Below are 27,594 nucleotides of genomic sequence, written 5' to 3'. Positions count from 1 at the left end.
TGTGCTGGTCTGAGACCTCTTCTTGCCTTGGTACACAACGTTTCCCTGTGCTAGAATGCTCCTATGGAGCTTGTTCCTGGACTCATGTCTGGTATCTGCACACTGCTCTGCTGTTCTCTATGCTGGAAAATTGACTTAGTGTTATTTGTTCTTAAATTTCTTGATAAGGACTCTAGTTCATTTTCTAGATTTATTTGGAGCTGAGGGGAGCTCATTGTACTTCTTCTACTCCACCAGCTTTTCTCTCCTTCATTTGTAGTCAGAGTTCTAGGTTAGCTCAACTCAAACCTCATTTTATGTCTGTGAAGACCAAGGCTCCTAGAAACCAAGTTACATGCCCAGATTTGTGCATTGTGATAGTGGTAAAGTAGTGACAAGGTTTACTCTGCCTTGACTCTTCGGCTATGCCCATTATCTGGGAAATTGGTCCTAGTTTTCATTCTTAACATTTTTACATTGCCAGTCGTTCTTGACCTTGCGTCGTAACTGGTCCCTGTTGTCATTTTATCAAGCCCCTCCTTCTGTATTCCTATGAAACAAGTCTGGAATAACTCTCCTAGAACTATGGGAGACAGTTAGAAATGAGCTGCCCCTTAACTTGCTGTGTCCTCTCCCATACCAAAGACCATGCTCTCTCTTTGTTACATCTCACAGCTGATAGCAGAGTGGGGAGTGCCACTTTCAGCTATTCCTTCCATAAGGCTTCTCTTTATTATCTCCTTATGGGAGAGTATGGCTATCAGCAGGAGAGGGGGTTGTTAACAAAGGTTGAGTTGTCTTTTTTCAGGCCCCATCCTGACACTTCACGTCCCAAGAGAATCTCCTTTCCTAAAGCAGTTGACTCGAAGCTAAGTACAAAGGTACAATATGTACTGTGAGCTTCCGGCATGACTTTGTGGGGACAGTGAGACAGGTACAGTTCTGTGCCTAGATGGGACTCTTAGCCTCTTCCTTCTTCCAGTCCTTGCTCAAATCACCTCCTTTTCCTTGTTCTTCACATCAGAAGTTCAAGACTTAAGGGTTCAAGCTAGATATGAGAGAACCTTCTTGAGCTACCCCTCCCCCATGAACCCAGTCTTTTGATCAAATTGGAACACAGGATTGGGGAGAGAGGAGATTGATTTTTAGTGCCAGACAGTTTGTAAGCAGCACCTTCCTTTGCTTGGCCAGACCCTAGCTGCCTCCACCCCCACCGCTCCTGGCCTGACTCACCACGAGGCCCAATTCAGAGGCCCCTTTTGTTTGCCCCGCACTGAGCCGACCCTAGCCCACCGTTCCCACATGCCAAAGCCTCCCCACCATTCACGGAAAAGGCTGAAAGCCCCTTGGCTAATTGCGTTGGGCTGAAAATTACCACTTCCCTGTGTTCCCCCTGCTGCTGGGGACATTTGTGTCAGTGCTGTATTTAGGGGAACAAAGGCCCCCTGTAGGGAGAGCCCAGGTATGAGTGTGGGATGGGGGGGGAGTAATTGCCAGTTTCTCCAGGTGAAAGCCCCTGTTAAACTTCAATAAGTCAATTAGACTTTTAGGGGGGGAAGAGACCCCCACAATAAACTGTTCCCACCAAGCAATTAAAGAAAATCATTTTAGCTTTGAGGACAGAAACTGCTTATTAGAAATTGTTTGTGGGTCTCCCTCCTTCTTCTCCTCCCACTGCCCCCCCCACCCAGGGATGAAACAACAAAACGCCTTCGTCTATAGAAGTGTTTCTCCTCCTCCTTCTCATTGTGTGGCCTGAAAGCGCTTATGGCGGGAGGGCAGAGGGAGGGAAAAAGACAGGCAAGAAAAAGAGAATAATCACTAGTGCTTAACACCTGGACTAACTTAAAAAAATCAGCAATGTAAAAGAGACCCCTATGAGGCTGTGTGGACATATATGTTCACCAGAAATCCATTCTCTTAACTGGTCATGTTTCTGTGTATGTATGCTGTAGACAGTGCCATCCATGTGTGTCAATTTATGGCACACTGGGGGCCTCCCTTGCCTGTGGGAGTTGCTATGTAATATATGTGTTTCCTCTTGGGGAAAGCTTGGGCCACAGGAAGGATTTGGGTGGTAGGAGATAGTGATGGACCAGTCTGTCAGGTGTGTTCTCGGTGAGACCAGGTTTGGCCCAAGTGTTAACTCTTCATAGGAGCCAAATACAATCAGACCTGTAACTTCATTCATAGCCTAGTTTTCTACTTAAGCCAGTTGACAATGCAAAATTCCCATAGCTGCCCATGCTAGTTTTATGAAGGGTGAATGCTAATTTCACCAGTCATTCTCCCCATGTTACTCCGGTAGGGTTGTTGAAGGGGCTTTATTGGGAGAGGGGAGAGGATGAATTGGAGGTGCAGAGAATAAAAAAGATATTTCAATAAGTTGGGCTGTGAAGGGCATTCTTAGTATTTGATAATAATGTTATCACTATTAAAAGTTTCCTCTTGGGGTATCAGTTTGTTCCTGGAATTCAAGAGAAGTAGTTCAGGGCAGGTGTTTTGTCAGCAGTTTTGGAGAATTGAGAAGGTGTCCTTGAATATTAAAAGACTTCATTGTGACCGTGTGTGTGTGTGTGTGAGTGTGATGAGTAACTGTGTGAATATCCCTGTCCTGTCTATTTGTCAGGTGCTTGCCTATTAGAACTTATGATGGGCATGACATAGAGTCAGGTGTCTTGTTCTGGCAACATTCCTCTTCAGCTCTTGATGTATTTGGCCTTTATTCCAGTGTTCCAAAGAAGTGAAATCAAACATTGAGAGATGGATCTTTCTCGGCAAACAAATCTGTCCAGTTAGTTATTTACCTGCCATGGTGCCTTAAGCAGTGGAATTTGGTGCCTACAGGCTTGCAGTAGATGATTTGGACTATGGGGAAAAAACCCTGAGTTGGAGCCCAGAGGAGAGTTTTGGTGGTGAGCAAAGACAGGAAGAGGATTGGGAGTGTTGGACATGGAATGAAGCTAAGAGGAACAGGGGTAAGAAATGGAAGATAATTCTGGCTTAGATTACTAGCTAGTAATCTAAGCCTTTTCATATAGCTGAATTTTGGTGGTTTCCTAGGGTCAAGGTACTCACGTTAAGTGAACATATTTGCAAAAGCATACATGAAGAGGAGTTATATTTGTTATTAAGGAAGTTTCTATTGGGAATGGGGGTAATTGGGAAGGGATAATGATGTAAAAAAAAAAGAAAAAATACAAATAAAGGAATCAATAAAATACCTGTTTTTTTTTGTTGTTGTTGTTTTTTGGAGGGGGAAGGTAGGGCAATTGTGGTTAAGTCACTTGCCCTAGGTCACATGGCTAGTTTCGTGTTAAGTGTCTGAGGCTGCATTTGAACTCAGGTTCTCCTGATTCTAGGGCCAGTGATTCACTGAGCTACCTAGCTGTCCCCCTATAAAATACTTTTTAAAAAATAAAAGAGAAGCTATAAATTGATATGTATAATGTGTAAATAGAAAATTTTGTGATTGTGTTAATTTATTTTTTGATCCTGAATATGGTTTTCCATTTAAGGGCTTTGATTTCTTTATACTTTATTTCCAACCTGTTACTTCAGCAGTCATCTAGACTAAAGGCCAGCTTAATTTAGAGAGGAGAGAGGTTATTTATTTATTTATGTTTTGATTTCAGTACACTATTTGTGTGTTTTCTGCGTTCTGCACCTTTTTCTCTATGTCATTCAAAATAACCAAAGGGTGGAATATTTGAGTGTTTTATATATTAACATTTGTTTTTCATTTGGCTTTTTAGGCTTTGAATACATGGTTATTGAGGAAGGGATTGAATAAACTAGGATTAAAAGGAAAGATTATTCTATTTTCTTCTTCACTCAGGTCTACCAAATATCTGTAATGCATTTATCTTTAAAGTATTCCTTTCTTGACTTAGTAACTGTGATTAGTTCAGTGATCCTCCACAACTCCAAAGACTCATGATATAAAATGCTGTCTATCTCCAGATAGAGAACTGATTGACTCAGAGTGCAGATTGAACTATATATCTTTTTTTCCTTTATTTTTCTTTCTTTTTCCCCGCTGGAACATGGCTAATATAGAAATGCTTTGCATGTCTGTGTGTGCATATATATGTATATATGTGTGTGTATGTGTGTGTATCTATATTTATCTATTTCTATATATTGATAGATATATACACAACTCTAAAGGACTCGTGATATAAAATGCTCTCTCCTTCCAAATTAGGATTGACTCAGAGTACAGATTTAACCAACCATGTGTTTTTTTTCTTTCTTTCTTCCCTGGAATATAGATAATATAGAAATATGTTTTGCATGTCTGTGTGTATAAATATATACACTCACAGAGACACATACATATGTATATGTATCTGTGCAGAGAGAGAGTATTATATTAGAACTTTCTCAATGGTTGGGACAGGAGTGAAGGGAGGGAGAAAATGTGCAGCTGAAAATAAAATTTAAAAAAATCAAATATCACTTTTTCAAACAATTAATATATGGTACTTTAGAAAGTTAAGATTGAAAATACTGAGTGTAGACAGCTCTTTATTGAGTTTCTACTTTTTCTTTCTCTGGAGGAAAAACTGTCACCTCTTTTCAGATAGTCTTGTCATTCCAATTAGTCCCCACAAAACTAGTTTGACACCTGTATCTTTGAAGCCAGTGGGGGGTCTGTCCATTGCTTTACCTCTGAAACTCTGATCTCATCCCATCTCATTCAATGGCTCCTCTGTGTCTGCTCTTGCCTCTGCCTATCTCTCAGTGGGGATGGGCAGAAGAAGGACTTGATGAGGCTATATTTTGGGATCATGATCCTAGGCAATGACCAGAGGAGATGCCAAGGGTTAGGGCCTAGGGCATCACATCTTCTACAAGACATGACTTTTAGCCTCTCAGTAGGCAAAGCCATCCCAACCTAGACCTGGAGAAGTTGCCATTATTTAACCATTTGACCATTAAATGTGTCCTCTGCCTAAGTTTCATGACAAAGCATGTTATTCTTGACTCTTAAGAAACCCTCTAATGACGAAGGTAACCAAGTTAGAGGCAGGTGTCTGCCTGTCTCTGAGCTCTCAGAAACATGAAAAAATGGACTAATGGAGCAGCCTAGCAGCCATCTTACAAATAGTTGCTAACCCTCTATCAGGATATGCCTTCAAATCCCAAAGAAGCTCAACTCAGACAGACATTTCAGGTATCTGAATTTAGGATCCTCCATCAGTCATAATACATCTTTGGAATAAAGAATACGTCTTTGGAAAAGTTGTCCCTGCCTGTGTCCTCTGTAAGTACAACCTGGGTGTCTCATCTCTTCTCCCACTTACTTGATGCTTTTTGTAGAATAAGTCCTCATCTGCTGATTACTGATCGTGCCTTAAAAGTGCCCATCCTCTCATACACCTTGCATGTGGGAAGGAACCCAGCCAGAGACGTGTGAACAAGGGAGTGAGAGCAGTGACATGAGCTTCTGAAAACATTTGGGCCAGAGCCCTGCTTGGCAAACAGTGGGAGTAAGAGAACTAGAGTAGAGTCCAAAAGTGGTGATGGGAATGTCTGGGCTTTTTGTAGGGAAACTAGCCAACAGGTTCATGGTTGGAGACTTGGCCCCGAACATGGGAGTTTATCTCCTGAGAGTAATTAAGTTCAAGGTAGATGATTTTAGCTAAAATAAACCAATCTGGAAACAATGAACCTTAAAGGACTTCTCCTTCCTGTGTACCCTATAGTGAAACCCTGCATAGGAGACTACCACATTTCAAGCCCCTCCAACCTGATGATGGGTTTTCCACCATCCCCACAAAGTTCTCCTCAGTTTACATAACCAACTTCAGGGTCCTAGGGACCTCATGGCCTCCCAGTACAGAGAAGGGTTCGGCATAAGAATTATTAGCTGGATTTTCATGACAGCTTTGCTGCTGGCATTCTTTAGAGAATGAAACATTTCTTCCTCTGGGGAGGAGGAGGTTGTAAATTTTTTTGGTAGAGGGGCCAGCAGAGTTTCATGTTTACCTGGCCTCTATGCATACACATTCATACAGACATGTATCCCTCTTCTTTTTTCCTCTCTTCTGTCAAGGGTCTCTGACAGCTGTCTGCAGGGACATAGCAGGCAGCCTCTGTAGCCCCTCTGTGTACAATTTACGATGCGTAGCAGGCACTGCTTTCCTATCCCATGCCAGCTGATGACGGGAAATATTGTGGCAGACAGGCTGGATTGAAGGGAGCTGTATCTCCTGTCTTAAGATTCTTGCCTTCTCTCTCCCCTGCCTCTCACATATTCACTTAGGGGATGGTCCTAAATAACTACTCTCTTCCTTGGGATACATTGTGACCAGTGAAGGGATAGGGATTGGTCCTCATACCTAACCTATCCTGTTTCAGAAAAGCATACCTACCCCCTTTTCCATTTTGACCTCGCTGGGACTATCAAGTATCCTTGATAGAAACCTTCCATCAGCCTTCTGCCAGAGCCTCTTTGACTCTTAGAATTGCCAGTTGTGAGACTCTTGGCTCATAGACTGCCTTACAAACTCTCGCAATCAGAGGAGCCTAGCTGTAGTACTATTCACCTTTGTCTCTTCTACAGCCATACACTGTAGGAGAAGCAGGCCAGGGGCAACCTAGACCCAGAGAAACAGGAGAGAGTGACTGTATCCCTGGCAAGAACACTCCTAGGCTCTGAGCATTATTATTTGTCTGCCATCCACTGTTTCCCCTATGGCTAATAATTTCCCACCACCTGTTTCTTTCCCTGTCTCTACATTATTCAGTCATTAGCCACATAGGCACAAGCTATTCCCAACTCCCACCTTCTGTTCTCTCATCCCTGTCCTCCTAAACCCTATTCAACCTTGCTTACCCCTTCCCCTGTGCTCTCTGGAATTCTTGTTCCATAGTGAACAAATTTCCCTTTGCTCTAGACTCCCTTCTCTCACATCTTTCCATCTATTAGCCTTCACTGAGATTTGCCTTCCCCCAGATGCAACCTTGGCTATCCTTTCTAGCATTACATTTACTCAAATCCCCTGGATAAATTGGTTCTGTAAGGGGTCATAATGCTACTTGCTCCAGAATCTCCCTGTACTTTCATTACTAAGCAACCTCTCTTCCTATGAAGTCCAGTGAATTAAATTTTTCCACCCAATCCACATTATGGTGGGTATTGTGTACAGGCCCCCAGTTCATTCTCTGTCCTTTCTCAAATTCAGCATGCAGCTCACCATCTTTCTTCTCTTCAACTCCTTCCCTGGGGGATTCCAGCATCCCCTATGAATTCTCCTCAACTTCTGTAACTCCCCAAATTCTTCAGTCTCCTTAAGCCTCATAACTTACTCATCATACTCTGGGTCTCACCAGTACCCGCAAATGTTTTACTTCCTTAATAAAAAAATGACATTTCTCATTCCATCTCTCCCTGTATCTCACCCTCCTAAATCTATTCTTTGCCCTCATCATGCCCTTTTAAACCCTTTGTCTCTCAGTATTTTATCGGGCCATTTCCCCTGCTCAGACTTAATTTTTTTCTCTTTCAAATGTTGACCTTATAGTTTTAACTGTACATTTCCTCTACTCTCTAATCCAGGGATTTTTAGGTTGGGGCCTATGAACTTGTTTTTTTTAAAGAGTATTTTGATAACTACATTTTAATATCGGTTTTCTTCGTAATCCTATGTGTTTTATTTTATGCATTTAAGGGAAGGAGGGAATAAGCACCTACTATATGTTAAGCACTGTGCTAAATGATTTAAAAATGTCTTTTATTCTGAGAGAGGATCCAAAAGCTTCACTATATGGTCAAAGGGGTCTATGACACAAAAAATGGTTAAAGAACCACTGCTGTAATCTCTCACTGAATTACAGATTTGATATGCATCTCTTGCTAACCTCAGGCCTGGATTATACCCAGCATCTGCCTCCTCTGATGCTATATGTGACATAGAACTGACCTGGAAGAAATCATACAGCTATGCTAACTGTGTATATTATAAATTCATGGCATCAGACTTTACCTGGATCTTCATTGCAGCAAAGTAATCTTTTCATTTTCCTCCTTAATGATTCCCTGTCTCATTTCCTACAGAAACTATTCCAGGAGTTCTCTTCTACCAGCAAGTCCCCCATACCTCTTCCCCTCCTCCAAATGAAGACCTGATCTCTTCCTTTCCTAAGAAAATGAAAGCCATTCAACATGAATTCCCTCTTCTCTTCATCTCAAACCCCCTTGACATTATCCTTCACTCTTTCCCCTCCTTTTTCCCAGTTTCTGACAAGATGTCCCTTTTTCTTGCCACAGCCAAGCCTTCTACATGTACTTGTTTTCTAGGGCAAATTAGAGCTTCAATCATGCTCTTTCTCTCTAATTTTGTCTCTCCCTGCCAACTGTTTCCTTTTGTCCTTCTTTAAAGCGTGCCCATTCCCTACTTAAAGAACCTTCAGTAGTTCCTTGTATCCTTTTAAAGATTGTCCTATAGCTGTCCTCTGTTTCCTAGCCAAATTCCTAGAAAAACCTGAACCTAGTTGTGCCATCATTTCATCTCTTCTCACTCCTCGGCAGTATGATGTTGGACCTCATCAGTTAATTGAAATCAGTGTACAGAATTACTAACAATCTTTTAATCACCAGATCAGATGTTCTTTTCTCAGTCCCCATCCTTTTAGACCACTGGCTCCTGTATTTGATCACCCTCTGCTCCAGGAGAGTCTATACTCCCCATACCTGGGGTGTATTTTCTCTGCATTGCTGCTTCATAGAATTTCTTCTACCTCCTTTCACATGAAGCCTTTCCTAATCTAGTTTTGCATTTATTTTATTTATTCTGTATATATGTATATATACACATATATATATAGTGTTCCTCCAAATAAAAATTTGAAATTGGAGATTGTTTCTTTTTATATTTGTATCTCTAGCAGCTAGCATAATGCCTAGCATAGAGTAGAAGTTTAATAGATGTATGTTGTTTTCATGACTAATGTGGAGATATGTTTAATATGATTGTACATGTATAACCTATTATCAGATTAATTTCTGTCTTGGGGAGGGGGGAGAGAAGGAGAAAAAATTGGAACTCAAAATCTTACAAAAATGAATGTTGAAAACTTCCTTTACATGTAATTGGAAAAAAATAAAATACTAAGTTTTTTAAAAAAGATGTATGTTGTTTTATTGATGTTGTCAAGTTGCAAGGGTCCTTAAAGGTTATCTAATCCAACTCCTTTGTTTTAAAGATGGAAAAATTACTCATGAGACTGAGAGAAGTTAAATGACTTGCTCAAGGTCACACAATGACTGGCAGAGCTGGAATTGAGAATGCCCTTGTTGTCATAGCAACATTATCAGTGTATTATGCCCTTTTATCTTGGTTTTGACCATGCTTGGGAGACAAGGTGTACAGTGATGACTTTGCCTCCAGTTCTGGTGACTTAAAACCCAGTCTTCCATCCATCATGGCTTATTTGGAGTAGTGTGAGACCTCGGTCAGTTTTATAAATACTTTTTTAAAAATGCTCTCAACCTGACCAGGTTACTGTCTAAGGCTCAGGATCCTTTCTAAGTCTTATTAATGTGTGTTTAGAAGGAATCGGGTTTTAAAGTAAACTTGTTGTTGAGTTTGGGTTTGGCTTATCTGTGTGGCTTTCAGATCCGGCTCTGCTTTCTACTGTTTGTTTGTGGAGCCTGAGTCAATCCTAATAGTTCTCTCTTCAGTCCTATGGCCCCCACCCTATTTAAATGCCAGCTGCTTAGGATTTATCTGCAACCCTGTAGTAACACGAACACTTGCCCAGTCCTGTTTTCCCCAGTAATAGCCAGTTAGCATGTGCTTCTTTGAATGAGGCTTCAGTAGCCTAGTTACTGACGATATGCAAAGTCTACGTGAAGGCCTTGGGCATGATACCCCTCACCTTCATTTCCAGACAATAGTGATAGTATTTGTGGCCTTTCGATTGGACATTAACTGCCTAGCTTTGGTCACTGGGAGCCATCCTTGCCATAACAGGTTGGGTGGTCTGCCTACCATGATAATAGTTTTGCTTTTTTGAAACTGAGAAACCAATTTAAGTTTCAGGTTTGTCATTATCATAATTTTCATCAAATATTTGTTGAGTATCTTCTTTATATTTTATGGGGATAGAAATTGGTGTGAGATATGAGTTTTACCATTAGGGGCTTTACTGTCTAGTTGGGGAGACATAATGCATAGGTAGATACTCATAAAGTGGTGGTTTTGGTGAAGGGCAGGGTGAGATTGTAGATGTCTCATAGGTGGTCCTCAGTTCTTAAGACACTGTTCAGAAACTATCCCTACAGCCAGGGATCTTCAGAAGGGCCAAAAACAAGTGTGTGATATAGGAGGAGAGTTTGCATGTTATTTAGAGCACATAATTTGATATGCTAACATTGATTATAAAATCAATCTATCCTTTAGCAGTTTTCAGATGACTGTTACTGTTTTTGTCAATTTTTGGTTTCTCTCTTTGCTGCTTCTTGAGCACATTGAGCTTGGTCTTTGATCCCAGAAAGAGAGTAAATTGATATTTGGGAATAAAAACATTTACTACAAATCTTTCCCATATTTTATTACCCACAACACTCATTTTTGTATTTTTGGCTAAATTCCCTTCATAGTTGTTAAAAATGGGTGGCTAGGTGGTACAGTGAATAGAGTACCAGCCCTGGAGTCAGGAGGACCTGAGTTCAAATCCGACCTCAGACACTGAACATTTACTAGCTGTGTGACCTTGGGCAAATTACTTAACCCCAACTGCCCTGCCTTCCCCCCTCCAAAAAAGCAAAAAAAAAAAAATTGACATTTTTCCCAATTACATGTAAAAATAATTTTTAACATTAATTTAAAAAATGTTTTAAGTTCCAAATTCTCTCCCTCCTTTCCTCTTTCCCCCTGCTCCCTCATTGAGAAGGCAATTTTATATATGTTATACATGTACAGTTATACGAAACATTTCCATATTAGTCATGTTATGAAAGAAAATAGAGACCCAAAAAAAACTCCCAAGAAAAATAAAGTTTAAAAAAGTATACTTTGATCTGCATTCTGACTCTGTCAGTTCTTTCTCTGGAGGTAGATAACGTCACTTTTCATCATAAATCCTTCAGGATTGTCTTGGATCAATGCATTGCTGAGAATACCTATGTCATTCACTGTTTATCATTGTACAGTATTGCTGTTACTGTGTGCAGTAGTTCTGGTTCTGCTCATTTCACTTGCATCAGTTCATGTAAATCTTCCCAGGTTTTTCTGAAAACCTTCTTCTCTTTTTCTTTTTGCTAATAAAATATTTTATTGTAATTCTGCAACACCAATTGTTTCTTCTGCTACTGCTTTTAAAGTCAGAAACAATTACTGTTAAGATGAAAAAATATTCTCATTATATAAAAGATGTCTTACAAAATGCTTCCTCTATACATAATAGTTTATGGATCCTACTTTCCCCAAAGACATAATTGACTGGGTGAAAAATTTTTTAAATGGCTTAATTTGTTCTTGCAAGCAGACTCAAGTCCAGTTTTGTTTATTATTTCCTTGAAAACCAACTGAAAATATAAAATTATACATAAATAATTTTTATAACTAAAGTACAGTTCCCCTTCTGAGAGCATTCTGCTCATCATTTCTTGTAGCTCAATAGTATTCCATCACAGTCATATACCACAGCTAACAAGCCATTCCCCATTTGATGGGCATTCTCTCAAAAAGAGCTGCTATAAATATTTTTGTATATATAGGTCTTTTGCCTTTTTAAAAATTTCATTGGGATACTGACCTAGTAGTGGTATTGCTGGATCAAATGGTATGTATGATTTCATAGCCCTTTGGGCATTGTTCCACTTGCTCTCCAGAATAGTTGGATCAGTTCACAACTCAACCAGCAGTGCATTAGGGTCCCAATTTTCCCACATCCCCTCTAACATTTGTCATTTTCCTTTTCTGTCATATTAGCCAATCTGATAGGTATGAGGTGGTACCTCAGAGTTGTTTTAATTTGCATTTTAGTAGTGATATAGAACATTTTTTCATATGACTATAAACAAATATGATTACTTCGTCTGAAAACTGCCTGTTCACATCCTTTGGACATTTATCAATTGGAGAATGACTAGTAGTCTTATATATTTGACTCAGTTCTCTTGAGGCCTTTATCAGAGAAATTTGTTGGAAAAATTTTTTCACAATTAAGATTACTATGTATTTCCCTCCCTCCTGTTTTCCCCTTCTGTTCATTCTAATCTGTTTCCTTTCCCCCTTTCCATCCTCAAAAATGCTCTGCTTCTGTCTACTGTCTCCCCCAATCCCACCTCCATTTTATCAGTCCACCCTACCTTTCTCTTATTCTCTTCCTCTCCTACTTGCCTGTAGGTTAAGATAGATTTCTATACCCAACTGTGTGTATGTTATTTCCTCTTTGAGCAAATTCTGATAAGAGTGAGGTTCCAGTATTCTCCCCCTCCTACCTTCCTCACCTTCCTCTTCACTGTAAAAGCTTTCATACCTCTTTTATGTGAGATAAATGACTGTTCTACCTCTACCTTCCCTCTTCTGCTAGTGCATTCCTTTTTTATGTTAAAAATTTTTTTAAAAAATATCATCCCATCATATTCAACTTGGACCTGTGCCCTCTGCCTGTGTATACTTTTTCTAACTGCCTTAATGATGTTAATGTTCTTAGGAGTTATAAGTATCATCTTCCTATATAGGAATGTAAACAGTTTAACCTTATTGAATCCCTTATGACTTCTCTTTCCTATTTACCTTTTTATGTTTCTCTTGAATTTTGTATTTGAAAATTAGATTTTCTGTTCTGCTCTGGTCTTTTCATCAGGAATGCTTGAAAGTCTTCAGTTTCATCAAATATCCTTTTTTCCCCTGAGGGATTATACTCAGTTTTGCTGGGTAGGTAATTCTTGGTGGCAATCATAGCTTCTTTGCCCTCTGGAATATCATATCCAAGTCTTCCAATACTGTAATGTAGAAGCTGCTAAATCTTGCATTATTTTGACTATGGCTGCACAATATTTGAATTGTTTCTTTCTGGCTGTTTGCAATATTTTCTCCTTGACCTGGGAGCTCTAAAATTTGGCTACAATATTCCTGGGGGTTTTCATTTAAGTCTCTCTTTCAGGATGTGATCATTAGAATCTTTTCAATACCTTACCCTCTGGTTCTAGAATGTCAGGGCAGTTTTCTTTGATAATTTCTTGAAAAATTATGTCTAGGTTCCTTTTTGGGTTATAGCTTTCAGGTAGTCTAATAATTCTTAAATTATCTTTCCTAGATTTATTTTCCAGGTCACTTGTTTTTCCAGTGAGAAAGTTCACACTAGTTTGTATTTTTAAATTCTTTTTATTTTGTTTTATTGTTTCTTGATGTCTCATGGAATCATTAGATTCTACTTGCACAATTCTAATGTTTAAGTAATTATTTTCCTCAGTGAGCATTTGTACCTTTCCATTTGGTCAGTTCTGCTTTTTAAGGAGTTCTTTTCTTCAGTGAATTTTTATACCTCTTTTACTGTTAGGTCAAATCTATTTTTTAAGGTTGGTTTTTTTTTAAATTAGTATTTTTTTGTGCTTCCTTTACTAATCTGTTAATTTCTTTTTCATAATTTTCTTGCATCACTCTCATTTCTTTTCCCAATTTTTCCTCTACCACTCATCTCTTTCTTTAACCCTCTCAGAAATTCTTGTTGGGTTTGGGTCCAATTAGCATTTTTCTTTGAGGGTTTTTTGGTAGCTCTTTTCACACTGTTGTCTTCTTCTGAGTTTGTATTTTGAGCTTCCTTGTCACCATAGTAACTTTCTATGGTCAGGCTTTTTTTTTTAATTGTTTGCTTATTTTTCCAGCCTATTTCTTGACTTTTACTTTTATGTTAAAGTTGGGCTGTGCTTCTAGGGTGGAGGGGGCATTGTTCCAAGCTTCAGGTTTTTTGTGTAGCTGTTTTCAGAAGTAGTTCTGGGGGTCTGTAAGTTTTCATTTCTTCCAAGGTGGTATGATCTAAGAAGTGTGTTTACTTCTCTCTGGGTCTGTGCTCTGATCTGTGATTGACCACAAGCACTATTTTCTGCCCTATAAATATGATCAGGGTCTCTGCTCCTCTGTAGCCATGTATGAGCAATGCAACAGAGGCCTACACTCAGTGCCATCAAAGAGGCCCCTACAATCTCCTTCTGACCAATTGTCTGATCCCCTTAACATCCGTGGGCTGAGAACTCTGGAAGCTATTGCTAACAATTCAGTACCCCCAAGACCTGCTACTGGCTTGTGTTGGGTATGGCCCACTACTGGATGCCTGGTTCCTGGAGCCCCAGTGCTGGCTTATGTTGGGTTGCAGAACCTCACTGCTAACTGGTGCTGAGGTATGGGGCCTCATTGCTGGCTTGCTGGGGGTAATGTGCTGAATGACACTACTCTCTCACCCTAGTGTGACAGACATTTCCTACAGCCTTTTAAAGTTATCTTGGGCTGGAAAAATGTTTCACCCCATTCTTTTGTGAGTTCTGCCACTCCAGGATTGTTTTGAGGTGTTATTTTAAAATTATTTGGAGGGGAATTTGGGAGAGCTCAGGCAAGTCCCTTGCCTTTTCTCTACTATCTTAAAAATACTACTATAAAATACTATATAAATATACTAAATAAAAATACTACTATAAAATTCTGAAAGGTTATGGATCTCTTATTTTTCTTTGATAACTTATTGCTAGACCCATGTTTCTATATTGCTAGACTCATGTTTCTGTCATCCTTCAATTCATCTAAATTAATTTTGAATCTCTGTGTTTAGCCTGTACCATTTCTTGAAATAATGGAGGCTTCATTGCGTTAAATAGAATTTCTATAACTTCTGTCCCATGCTCTGCTTAGATTCTTTCTTTATAAATTCAGTTTTATTTTATTTTCAGATTTAAATTCTCTCCACATCAACTTTTTTCTCTTCCCCCTGCCCCTTGAAAAATTGAGAAAGATCATTACCATTACAAACATGTAGAGACAAACAAAATAAATCACCACATCGATGACATTAAAAAATGCCTCAGTCTGCACTTTGAGTCTATCACCTCTCTATCCGGAGCTGGGTAGCATGTTTCATCGTGAGTCTTCTGGAATTGTGGTTGGTGTTGATCAGAGTTCATGAGTCTTTTGAAGTTTGTCTTTACAATATTGTTATTATTTATATTGTTCTTCTGGTTCTACCTCCTTCACTTTGTATCAGTTTATAAAAACATTCCTGTAGTTTTCTGAAACCTTCCCCCTACACCATTTCTTAGCGCACAATAGTTTTCCTTCCCATTCATATATCATAATTTATTCACTTATTCCCCAATTGATGGACATTCCCCCAGTTTTCAAATCTCTAAGAGCTTCTATTCAAACTTCAAAGGAGACCTCTAGTTTTGTTTTGTTTTTTATTTTTGGAGGGTAGTTGGGGTTAAGTGACTTGCCCAAGGTCACATGACTAGTTTTTGTGTTAAGTGTCTGAGGTCACATTTGAACTCAGGTCCTCCTGACTCCAGGGCCAGTTCACTGCATTCACTGCACCACCTAGCCACCCTGAGACCTCTAGTTTTAATATATGAAATTTGATTCACTTTAACAAATAGATTCATGTCCACCCATCCATTGACTTTCTAATGTTATGGATTAAAGTCATGTCCCTTCCCAGCCTTTGCTTTTGTGACTGCAACAGCTTTATAGTTGTTGCCTGTTATCCTGCGGCCACTGAAGTCTTCTTTGTTTGGTCCTTGACAAAGAGTATCCCAGGTTTAGGCTCCTCAACTCTGAATTAAGGGGACTTTTGACTAAAACTTACAATATTTTGACCTGCAAGGGATCTTGAAGGTCAGGTAATACTTCCTTATTTTGTAGATGAGGAATCTAAGGCATGGAGTGGGAAGGGACTTGCTCAAGGTCATACACATAATAAGTGGCAGAGTTCAGTGCTCTTGAGACTCATCTTTTTCTTTTTTACTTTTGCCTCCTAAACATTTGTTTTCCTTCCTTTAGTATGTTTGCCAGCCCAAGTAGGGACTGATAGTGGAACTGTTTTTCTCTCTGGTTCTTTCTCTGTCATCATCTCCTTCCCAGTCTGTTGATCCTTCCTTCACAATGTTGTTACTGTTATAGCTGCTTCATCACCATCCCCCTCCTCTTACACTGAGTTTGTGTGACCTTCGCACTACATTCATGCTTTGGGAATTACCTTCCATAATGATGTCAACTGTTGGGGTTAGTGGACACCAGCGGCAGCGATAAGACCTGACATGTTCTAATGATTCCCTCCTCCCCTTCCTCACTGGCTGTGCTGAGGAGGGCAGGGGTTTCATCGAGGTATTTGAGGAGGGGACAGAGGGAAAGGGGGGGATGCCCACAGGTGCCTATGAGGACTTTGACCTTTGCTGCTATAATATCAGTGTTTCACAGGCAAGGCGGTTCGGGAGCCCACTTGCAGCCCATCAAAAATTGATTTAATTGCAATTTTTCCCCCAATTAGGAGCACTGGAGCTTGACTAATTGGAGTAATAGAGAGTAATAAGGCTCAGATAAAAAGCCTTCCTCGGCTGCCTTTGTATCTTGTGTCAGTGCCTGTCAGAGGTCAGAGAGCTTGCATATTCTATTAGGCAGAGTTACCTTCATTTGTACAAATTAGTTTACCCAACAGTAATTAAAATGCCAGTGTGGGTTGGAGAGAGCTGAATACACTTGATGGGCATGTTGGTGAATGATTTGACAGCTCTGGTGGCCTCCCTTGCCAAAGTTTGTCAGCATGGGCTTGAAGACTCCGCAAGCCTGGGGCACTGCAAACTGCCGACGGCCAGGCCGCAGTGGTAACTGCTGCCCTCTCACAGTCAAAGCTTCCAAATTCTCGTTAGTTCTAGGAAGATCTACCACTTTTTACCTTCTTGAATTGCTGTTTACCACCTCATCTCATGCTCCTTCTCACCTATTTCTCTCCATTCTCCTCTTCATATTTTTTGTTTTAACAAATACTTTATTAAGTTTCTACCACAAGCAAAGCACCTGTGCTAGGTGTCAAGAAAACAAAAATGAATTAAGGAAGTTCCTGCCCTCTACGAGCTTACCATTTAATGGGGGACCTTAGACATATAGATAGATATATGTGTGTGTATTATATATTTACATATATTATATAGACACATTATCTATATAAAGTATTTAATACAAACCAGAACTCAAATTGCTATGAAAAATTTGGAGCTTGAAAAAGACTTAACAGCTGACATTTATATTTGATATATATTTATATAGCACTTTAAGATTTGTAAAGCACTTTACATACAGGATCTCCTTGATCCTCACAATACTCCTTTTAGGCATTTTTGTAGATAAACAAATGGGGGATAAGGGGAGCAGTAAAGTGATTTGCCCAGGATCACATAGCTAGTAAATTTCATAGGTTAAAAAACCTTGGTCTTTGCTGCCTCCCAGTCCAGTTTTCTTTCCACTATGCCATTCTGCCTCTCATTTTCAGTTAGAAGAAATAGCCCTTCTTCCCTTCTTTTCCTACTATCTTTTCTCTCTCTCTTTTACCCCCCCCCCATTATTCTCTCTTCTTTCATTCCCCATCATCTGTCTACTCTCTGTCCTTACAAACTCTTTGTTTCCCCCACTATCATCCACTTTCTCTACCTTCCTTTTTTTAAAATCCATCTCCCTTTCTTTTTCTTCTCCCTCTTCTTCTTTGCTACTTCTACCAGCATCCCTGCTATCAACCTACCATTCTTCCCTCCTCCCTTCCATCTTACCAACATCTAACAAGAAATGCAGTATATACTATTGTCACTTGCAATCACAATTTTAGATTATTTTATTTAACTTTTTAAGGAATATTTTTGTGGAAGAAATGTATCCATTTACTGGGAAGTTATTATTTTTAAAAACAAAATGTACCAATTTTAGAACCCAGCATGATATAATAAAAAGAGTACTAGATCTGGAGTCAGAAGATGGATTTGAGTCCAGATTTTATCATTTATTAACGGTATAACTTTAGGTAAGGTACTTTCTCTGAGCCTTAGCCTCCTAATCTGTAAAATGTGAATGACAGTCAGTACTTACTGGTTATTTCACCAAGTTGTAGTGAGCACCAAATGAAATAATGCTTGTAAAGTACTTTATAAATTGTAAAAGCATTATTGAAATGGTGAACTGTTGTTGTTACCTCCCTCTTCCCCATCATTCTCAGGTTCTTGTGTCTCTCTTTTTCTCAGACCCTGTTTGAACTTGAGATGGCTGTAGGGTGTTCCCTTCATCTCCTATTCCCCCCTAGTACATTCCTTCAGCATCATTTAGATCTGAGTATTTAAAACTCCTTATGCTTTTCTTTAGAGATAGAGATGTCTTCAGCCCTTCATACTTGGCTTTCTGGCCAGGAAGCTGCCTTTGAACTCTTGCAGACGCTTAAGCTAGGACTCTTTAGCTCCTGGCCAGTCTCCAGTTTAGCAGAGAATGTGTGCTTTCCTCATCTGGAGATAGACTGGTTGCACTGGGGCTCCTCTGAGTCTTATACTTTTTACCGAGAAGTGCTTTTGTTCCATAGTTTTAGACCCTAAATTGGGTACGTTAGGAAAGAAAATCTCTACAGATAGCTTTTAAGAGGAACAGCGGAAATGTCAATATGTGTTTGCCCTTTTAATCAATCAACAAGTGTTTATTGAATAGCCAGATAAGCTTAGGGCTCTGCTCTGCACTGAGGGGGGAGAAAATAGAGTGGGCACATAAAAGATGTGACCCATGGCTTTGACTAAATGAGATAATTGTATGAAGGCTTGTTGTAGATTATAAAGCATTATTATACAAATTATTTTAAAGTGTCCCAGTACCTAGCACAGTGCCTGGTACATAGTAGGTGATTAATAAATATTCATTGATTGATGGTTGGGAAGATAAGACTGACACATGAAACAGAATGATGTGAGATTAAAAATATAAGTGCTAAAATGTATGTATAGACAGTACAGCAGGAGCTCAGAGAAAGGAGTACTGAACTGGTCAGGAAAGGTTTCACTGACTGATTCGTGATCTATTCCACATCTTTTCCTGATGAATAAAACTCAGCTTTTAATAACAGCAAATAAGAAGTACTAGAACTTTTCCAAAACACTTTATAAATAAGTAGACTGATATGCTTTGCAAAGGACTGACTTTTTAAACACAAATACAGATTCATTTTGAGTTTGAGGATCTGTCTTCATTTTCTTACCCTGAGTTAATGCTTTTCTTTCTTGAATGAGAATATTTCTTATTTACAATTTCTTATACCTGCAGTGTAGACTCCTACCACAACAGGCCACATATGGAGGTTTATATTCATTTCTGGCTACCATGTTTTAGGAGAGACACTGACAAACTGGTATGTGTCTAGAGGATAGTGGGGGAGGTGACTCAGAGCCATTTCACATGAATAAATTGAAGGAACTCAGATCACTCAGGGAAGAAGACTTTGCATAGAATTGTTGGAGTAGAATGGGAAAAGAGATGATTGAAGACTTTGAATATTTGAAGAGTTGCCAAGTGGGATAGAGAGGAAAGAACTAGGACCTATGAATGGAAATGACAAGCAAGTAGATTCAGGTACATATGAATGAAGACTTTCTAACAATTAGAACTTTGCAAAAATGGAATTGACTGCCTCAGATAGTCAGAGCATAGGTGACAGTTTATTAGGGATATTGTAGAAAGTTTTCCTGTTTCAGGTACTAATTGGTCCATGAGGTTCCTTCCATCTCTAAGATCTATGACTCTATAACTGATAGATCAAAATCTCAATCAATTTTTCTAGTTTCTCTTGAAAAGGTTCTTTTCTGACAATTAACATCATTATGGCATGCCAGTCCAACCACATCTATTTAAACAAATTTTAATGCCCTACCCTCCAAATGCAAAATGGATGAAGGAACAGACATGAGAGACTGTTAGCACTTCTTAAGGATTTCTGATTCTTTGGAGATTGTTATATTCCATAGTTTACAGCTATATAGCATTATCAGAAGAATATTGGTGTTAAGAGATGGGGTTTGTTCCAGAGAAAAGCCTAGGATCATTAAAGTACCTATATAAATCAGTCACTACATTGAGGAGACCAAGAGAGCCTAGAAACTACCTCAGTCGGGAAAGACTCAGACTCTTTGCTAAGTGGACAGCTGTGACAGTCAAGGGCTGCACTGGGTTAGAATATGAACTTATTTGTGAAAGTCTTATGAAGAATGGTGGTAGAAGATGATAAATGGTGCCGTGTCATAAAACAGCAAGAAGTGGTGGATAGAAAGACAAGGTGATAGAAACCTTTGCACAAGATCCAGTTTTATAAACCACATAAGCCTGAGAACACATATGGATCAAACTGGAAGGACAAGTACTGGACAATCAACAATAGAAAAGACCTGCCAAAATTTTTATAATGAACTCTTCTCTATCACTGACATTTAAATTCTAACATCATCTTCCTTATGTGCAGTATTAGAAAGTTTAAGAATGGCCCTAAAGAAAACAAAGAGCAGCTGGATCAGACCTAATACACCCAGGAGAAGGTCCATATCAGACAAAACAGTTTTGAGGGCCTTAAAGGATTGATTTGCAAAATAATTGAAAGATGCAAGAATGCCCAATTCTTCGGGAAAAAATCATGAATGATATTACTACCCAAAAAAAAAAAGGCAGTCAAGAAAGTGAGTACCAGTAACTGCTGACTGCTATATCTTTCTTATTTCTACAGAATCTATATGAGAATAATCTACACACATACCAAGGCTTTCACAAATTACCTTCTACAGAAGATTACATCTTTTTAGTTATGTAATTTGGGGGGGGGGGTGAGGCAGTTGGGAGTTAAGTGACTTGCCCAGGGTCACACAGCTACTAAGTGTCAAGTGTCTGAAGTCAAATTTGAACTCAATCCTCCTGATTTAGGGCTGGTGCTTTACCCACTGGGACATTTAGCTGCCCATAAGTTATACAATTGATTGAAAGGAATAGAGACAGGTTCACAAACTTATTTGACCTACCTCCCTTTTTAAAAAAATTACTCAGCGCCACCTTGGAAATAATTTCCATAATTTCAAAAAAATATATATTTTATTTAAATTACTAATCTTAAATTTAATAATTTATTATAAATTTGTGGGGTTTTTCCTGCACTGACATTTTGGTGACACAATATTGCTTCCTATAACCGTATAGTATCATATTGTAAACAAGTCATTACATGCACATGTTCCTGCTGATGTATGTTGCACTTCCAGACAATGCAACACACACTCCTGTCAATACTTGCTTGTTAAGACCTGTCAGACAACTTGACCACTGATTGGCTATAATTTGTATTTTGTGTGTTTATTTGGAAAATAATGTAATCACTATGACTTTAACTGTGTTACACAACAGATGAAACCTATGTGAATGGTTTTTCAAATTTTTCTTCTCTTCTTTCCTTATGCTTCCACCACCCTCTTTATTTTTATTCAACACCCTTCCAATTGCACCCGAAGCTAGTACTGCCCCCTCTGTCATCTAGCCCCTCCCCCCCAGCTGTATTGTCCATTTTGGGAACCTGTGGATTAGAAGACTCTATGGGGGGACAGCTAGGTGGTGCAGTGAATAGAGCACCAGCCCTGGAGTCAAGAGGACCTGAGTTAAAATGTGGCTTCAGATACTTAACACTTACTAGCAGTGTGACCTTGGGCAAGTCACTTAACTCCAATTGCCCTGCCTTCCCCCCTCCAAAAAGCAAAAAAAATAAAAAAGAGAGAGAGAGAGAATGGAGTATATTTTCCCATGTAGGGACAAGGTAGTCTGGGGTCTTATGGTCTAGTCTGAGTTTGAAAAGGACACAATGATGTAGTGGTGTTTTTTCAAATGGACTTTCAGAGAAGAGCTCACCAATAGAGGAGAGGCTATAGGGATGGAGACATTACCAGCCACTGGACATTACTCTGGGGGACTGCCTTAAACATGCTTCTTCAAGGAGGTATCTCCCATGCTTTTGTCAAAGCCATGTGATTCCTTGGAAGGTTAATAGCAGACATAATTTTGAAGACAAAAAGTGTTTGCTATGTAGAGTGCTAAACATGAAGCCCCTGGGCTCGAGTTCATATGTGGGCTTTGCTACTTACAATCTTTGTGATCTTGGGCAAGTCACTTACATCCCTGGGCCTTAATTGCCTCATCTGAAAAAAGAGGGGATTATACTGGATGACTTTTAAAAGGCTCTTCCAGGTCTAGGTTTTTGATTCTGTGATCCTACATTCAACACAAAGGCAGAATGGAAAAGAGACTCTCTGTAGATGAGCTCTTTTTTTTTTTAAGCAATTGGGGTTAAGTAACTTGCTCAAGTTTACACGGCCAGTTATTTTGCGTGGGTGCCAAATATCTGAGGCTGGAACCGATCCCAGGTCTCTCGATACCAGGGCCGGCACTCTTACTGCGTCACCTGGCCGCCCCAAAACCACAGAGCTTCCTAATGAGCTCCATGGTTAGTTACTCCAAAGAGTTTGGCCAGAGCATCCACACAGGAAAACCAGATAAATAAATGGATAGAAAATACATCTTGTCCAGGTATTCTATAACATGCGATTGGATAGATAGTTAAGTTTATAGGGCTGATCCAGTGTAGCAGTACAGATGGTCAAAGAACTGGACCCAGACTGTAATGAGAAGAAGAAAGTGTGCTGGATTGTCTTGTGGAATTGGCTTAGTGCTTTTGAGGCTCCCAGTTTTCTTGAAATGAAAAGCCATCTTTTTATTACCAGTAGTCTTTTGGCAGTGGAATCATGGATTGTTACAGTCTCCAGAGAATGTATGTTATGGGTCACCTAAAGAGCAGCATAGAGAAATATTTTGGGCGTAAATAGGTTATTCATATCACCAATCAAAAATTGCTTAGAAGTAGTGTAAAACACATCAACCAAGAATTACGTGAAAATGGTTAGAGGGACAGTGCACATGCTTTGTAGAGACTTAGAAGGCCCCTGGCTCATTGGGTGAACTCCCATGGAGGTTTCATTAGAAGACATTGACAAGAACCATACAGGATGGGAGGACTTGAGTGAGTTGTAATCTGCACCATTGGAAATAATCACCACCACTAGAGCTCTAACTAGCATGGGGTCCATCGAGGCTTTGTTTCAGGGCACTGAAATTTAGAAGTTTCTTATAGCAGTTGTGTACTTTCACTTAGACACAAAGAGAAGGGTGAACAGGAAAGGAATAAATATTTATATACCGTGTTTCCCCGATAATAAGACACTGTCTTATCTTTTTTTGGACAGAAAAACACCAGAGGGCTTATTTTCAGGGGAGGGCTTATTTTAATGAACATTGACAGCAATTTTAATAAACAGGTAAATGTGAACAAAAAAAATGTACCTTTATTCAATAAGCAAATCACTGGGGAAGAACAGGATGACACGCTCACTGCTGCAGCTCTGATTGGATGCAGCTCAGAGCGCGGCGTGCGTTTCACGGTGGGGGGAGGTGCATACAGAGGGTACTGTAATGTAGCAGTAGCAATCTCAATAGGGCTTATTTTCAGGGGAGGGCTTATTTTAGAGGAATCTTACACAGTAAGGGGAGGGCTTATTTTCGGGATAGGTCTTATTATCGGGGAAACACGGTAGTGCCTACTTTGTGCCAGGTACTGTGATAACTGCTTTTTACAAATAAAATTTTATTTGAAAACTCAAAAACTTACTGCCTTGTTAGCAAGAATAATTAATTTAAAGATCTTGCTTTCTTCTCTTACCCTCTGTCTGGCTTCTACACCAGATAAGACTTTTACTTCTTTCCTGTCCCCAACCCTCATCCCCTGCACCACTGCCTTGTGGTATACTGGGGTCTCTGTTGACAGAAGCTGGTGTCTTGAGACCTCTGTTTCCTTCTAGCCTCCCCTTCCTCTCCAAGACTTTTGTGTATGCATGGCCAAGTTTCTTTTGTAAGATTTACTCCCTTCCTTCTCTCTACCCTAATCAGCTGAATTTGCCTTTAAAGTTCATTTAAGGGCACCATGTGTGCTGTTTGTCCTGAGGCCAGAATGGCTAGTTCTGGCTCTCCCCATATTGATAAGATTCAGATTGACTGAATATTGAAATAATTAAGTCACTTGTGCGTACCACTGCAGATATTTGTAAAAAGCACAGGGGGCAAAGGGGCTGCTTTTTGTTTTGCAGAATGCCTCAGTAATAGAAGAAATTAGTAGGCACATTGAATCTTGGGGCACTTTCCTATTCCCAGGGCTATGTTCGGGTAGACAAGATGGGGAAGGGAAAAGGAGACTAGAGAGATGGTTTTTAAATCCCTTCCCTACAAGCCTGCTGGGAGGTCAGGATTGCTGGAGTGGCAGGGATTAAAGTTTCAGGTTCCTCCCATCTCCCTCCCTATTAACTTACCTTGTCACTAATTTAGACCTATAGCCAGTCAGAGGTCTGTTACAGACCTTCTTAAGAAATGCCTGTGTCTCTGATGGCTTTCTCCCACCCCCTCAAAGTTCTGAAGAGCCCAATTGCTTGCTTGAATGATTTCCAAGCAGCTATTATGTTTCCAACTCCAGGTAATTGGCTTTACCAGTTATTAATGGATTACACTAAAGTGAAAAATGTCAGGACAGAGGGTGGGAGGGGGCATGACACCTCCTTGGCTTTGTAGTTTGGGGCTTCATCTTTCAGAGAGTGCTCCCCAGATTGAAGGTGCTCTCCAGATTGGGGGGTCAATGATGGCATGACTGGAGTGACTGTATTTGGTCTCACCCAGTGGCAGCTCTGTGAATTCATCCTGAAATTTACTTTTGTCTCTTGGGTTAAGAGGAAACGCAGGGGGAATGGGAGCATACCACATAGCCTGAGGAATTAGCCTCAGATAGGAAAACAGATGGGATAAGAATGACTCAAGAAGAACTTTTATTGGTCAAATTCTAGAAAACAGAACTGTACTGCTCTGCAATTTTGATTATAAATCAGTGGCTTGCCCGGTGCTCCACCCCATCACTTCCTTCCCTTTCTACAAGATGATTCTCCTTAGCACTTTATCTCCCCCATCAAGCCTGTGGGATCAGAGAGCAGCAGGTGCTGGCGCTGGGTGCTGTTGGACTGTTGCTGCCCCCACATTGTTAACAGGGTATCATTATCATTGTTTGTTCTTTGCCAAGCACCGGCCAGGACCTGGAGCGCTGGTGTCCAGGCCTCTTTTCTCCTCCACTCCCTAACGCTGGACGTGTATGGACACAGCCCTCAGGAACTCAGGGCTAAGCTGTTCTCAACTCCTTTGCTTGCTATTTAATTTTGCAGGTCTGGTACTCTGGCCACCCCCATTTCCCTGCCCTGTGGTCATATAACCAAGCAGCAGCCAGGCCTAGGGACAACGGCACAAAAGAACATTGCTGCAGCTATAATTTCTAATTCCAGGGCTTCCTGTGGCCAGGTCTGCCACATTGAGCCCCATCTTCTTCATGTGTGCCACCAGGCCAGTGAAACTGGCACTTGGATTTAGAATGTGGAAACAGAAACATAGACACAGGAAGCTTAGAAATAGTCACATTTCTTGCCTGTCACATAAACTTTTTCATTGTCACTAGTTCTTGTTTTCCAACTTACTACATTTCCCGTTTTTTTTTTATTGTATCCCCAAGCCTGCAAACACTGCTTCACCCTGAAAACATGAGTGTCTCCATCCCCCCCAAAATGAGGGTGATATAGAAGAAAGTTGTCACCTAGTGTAATTAGGATGGGAGGGAGGGCATTTCATTTTGCATGGCATAGGAAACTGAAAGAACCCTGAATAAATCCACACTCTCCCAAGTGATTTCAGCTGGATTTCAGTTAGAAACTATCTTGTTACAGATATGCTGCAGTATTGTCTAATTGGGAATCTAGTATGGGGCATACCATCAAGCTTACAAGTAACCTTGATGAGGGAATTTCATAATGGATATACCTTCCATTTTGGGGTTCTGTGCTCCTGAAAAACTGTGTGCTTTCCCATAAGCCTCCCCCCTCCCTCTCTCTTTACTCCTTCACTGCTCTTCCAATTCTAGCTTGACCCTAAGATCCCTTGGAGAATGAGGAAGACATTTCACATTGTGTTGCCATTTTTTTTTTTTTTGCCACAAGTTCCAACAAGCTGGGCCTGACTGTGTTCTCACTTTGTTTGGCAGCTCCTTTGTGACAGGGACGGCTTGTTGTGGACATGTCTCACCCCTAAGAATCTGGGACCTCACTAGGTAAGAGAATTTTCTGAGTTGCATGCCTCCCTCAGCAACAGGGATTTGGGGGATGGGAGGCAAAAATGGTGAGGAAAAAAATAGGCTCTCTCTGATTCTACCTTTACTCCAGGTAAGATGGTCTAGGGACAACCTCATGTCTAGAAGATATGATGTCCTCAGCCTTTGCCACATGGTCATGATGTTGAAATAATTTATAATATGTAAATAATTGGATTTACAATGTATTATTATAATAACAGATTGGATTTATAGAGCTTCTTTCTCCTGAGGACCTCCTAGCACTGTATACACATAATCCCATTTATCTCACAGATTTTTTTTAAATAAGAAGAAATTTGTGCTGCCTTCAAACAAATGAAAAAAAGTTATAAAGAACATTTAAAATATGTACCAGGACTATTCTTAATGGTAATATGTTTCTATCTGATTAATTTTTTGTTAGTCTTTCTTAAACACTACATTGCATTGTACTGGTGAAAGCATTTTTCTAGCTTATCCCCTTCCTCAATTTCTCTGGCTCTTGTTTGTTTCTTCTGCCTTTCCTTTGATAGAATTATAGAGTGTCAGAGCTGAGGATCTTTGAGATAGTCTAGGCAAAATCTGTCATTTTACAGATGAGAAACTGAAACTTGAAGGTATCAAGGGCCTGTCCCAATATCATGGAACTAATAAATGGTGTAGTCAGGATTTTAAACCAAATTCTTCAGCTTGGCCACACATTCAGCATTCTCTCTTTTTAGATGCTTATTTATTGCCCTTTCCTTTTTTTATATCACTGTTATTATTAGAATGGTTGATTTCTCCTTGGTAAAATATAAGCGAAGTCAAGCAAAATAAATCATTTTACTGGCCATGTCTATCTGAAAATGTATGCTTCATTCACATCTCCCAACTGCCTTTCAGACGTTTCAAACTAGGTGTCCAGTAGACATCTTAATTTCTACATCCAAAATGCAACTCATCGTCTTTCTCTTTAAACCCTCCTCCTGGGCCTTCCCTTCCCTGTTCCTGTGGAGAGCGACTCCATTTTTCCTATCCCTCTGGCCTGAGACCTAGAGGTCACACTGGACTCCTCACCATCTCACATCCTCCCCTGTATCCAAATTTTTTTTTTTAAGCCATCAGGGTTAAGTAACTTGCTCAAGGTTACACGGCCAGTTATTTCTGGGTGTGGTACTGAGTGTCCGAGCCTCGGATTCGATCTCCAGGTCATCCCGACACTGGAGCCGGTGCTCTGACTCGCTGTGCTACCTGGCCGCCCCTGTATCCAAATTTTTACCAAGGCCTGTTGATTTCACCTCTGCAGCATCTCACATTTTCACCCTTTTCTCCTTTGACACTGCCACCATTCTTGTTCAGGTCTTCATCACCACATGCCTGAATTAT

General features: G+C 40.0%; 2 protein-coding genes across 2 annotated transcripts in view; both read left to right on the top strand.

Moving 5' to 3' along the window:
• NPM3 (nucleophosmin/nucleoplasmin 3) overlaps positions 1 to 27,594 on the top strand; it is a 390,782-nt gene that overhangs the window by 150,217 nt on the left and 212,971 nt on the right. The window lies entirely within an intron of this gene.
• The window catches only part of FBXW4 (F-box and WD repeat domain containing 4), a 118,341-nt gene that overhangs the window by 72,856 nt on the left and 17,891 nt on the right, over positions 1 to 27,594 (top strand). The window contains exon 6 of the mRNA XM_069098777.1: positions 26,140 to 26,205. Within this exon, the coding sequence (XP_068954878.1) occupies positions 26,140 to 26,205 (66 nt within the window). The remainder of the gene's footprint in view (positions 1 to 26,139; positions 26,206 to 27,594) is intronic.

This window comes from Petaurus breviceps, unplaced genomic scaffold (assembly GCF_028583685.1).
Source record: "Petaurus breviceps papuanus isolate PSGF00001 unplaced genomic scaffold, PetGlider_PUasm1.0 37, whole genome shotgun sequence".
Lineage (NCBI taxonomy): Eukaryota > Metazoa > Chordata > Mammalia > Diprotodontia > Petauridae > Petaurus > Petaurus breviceps.
Note: the sequence above shows the minus strand (reverse complement) of the source record. Positions and strands in the feature narration are given on the sequence as shown.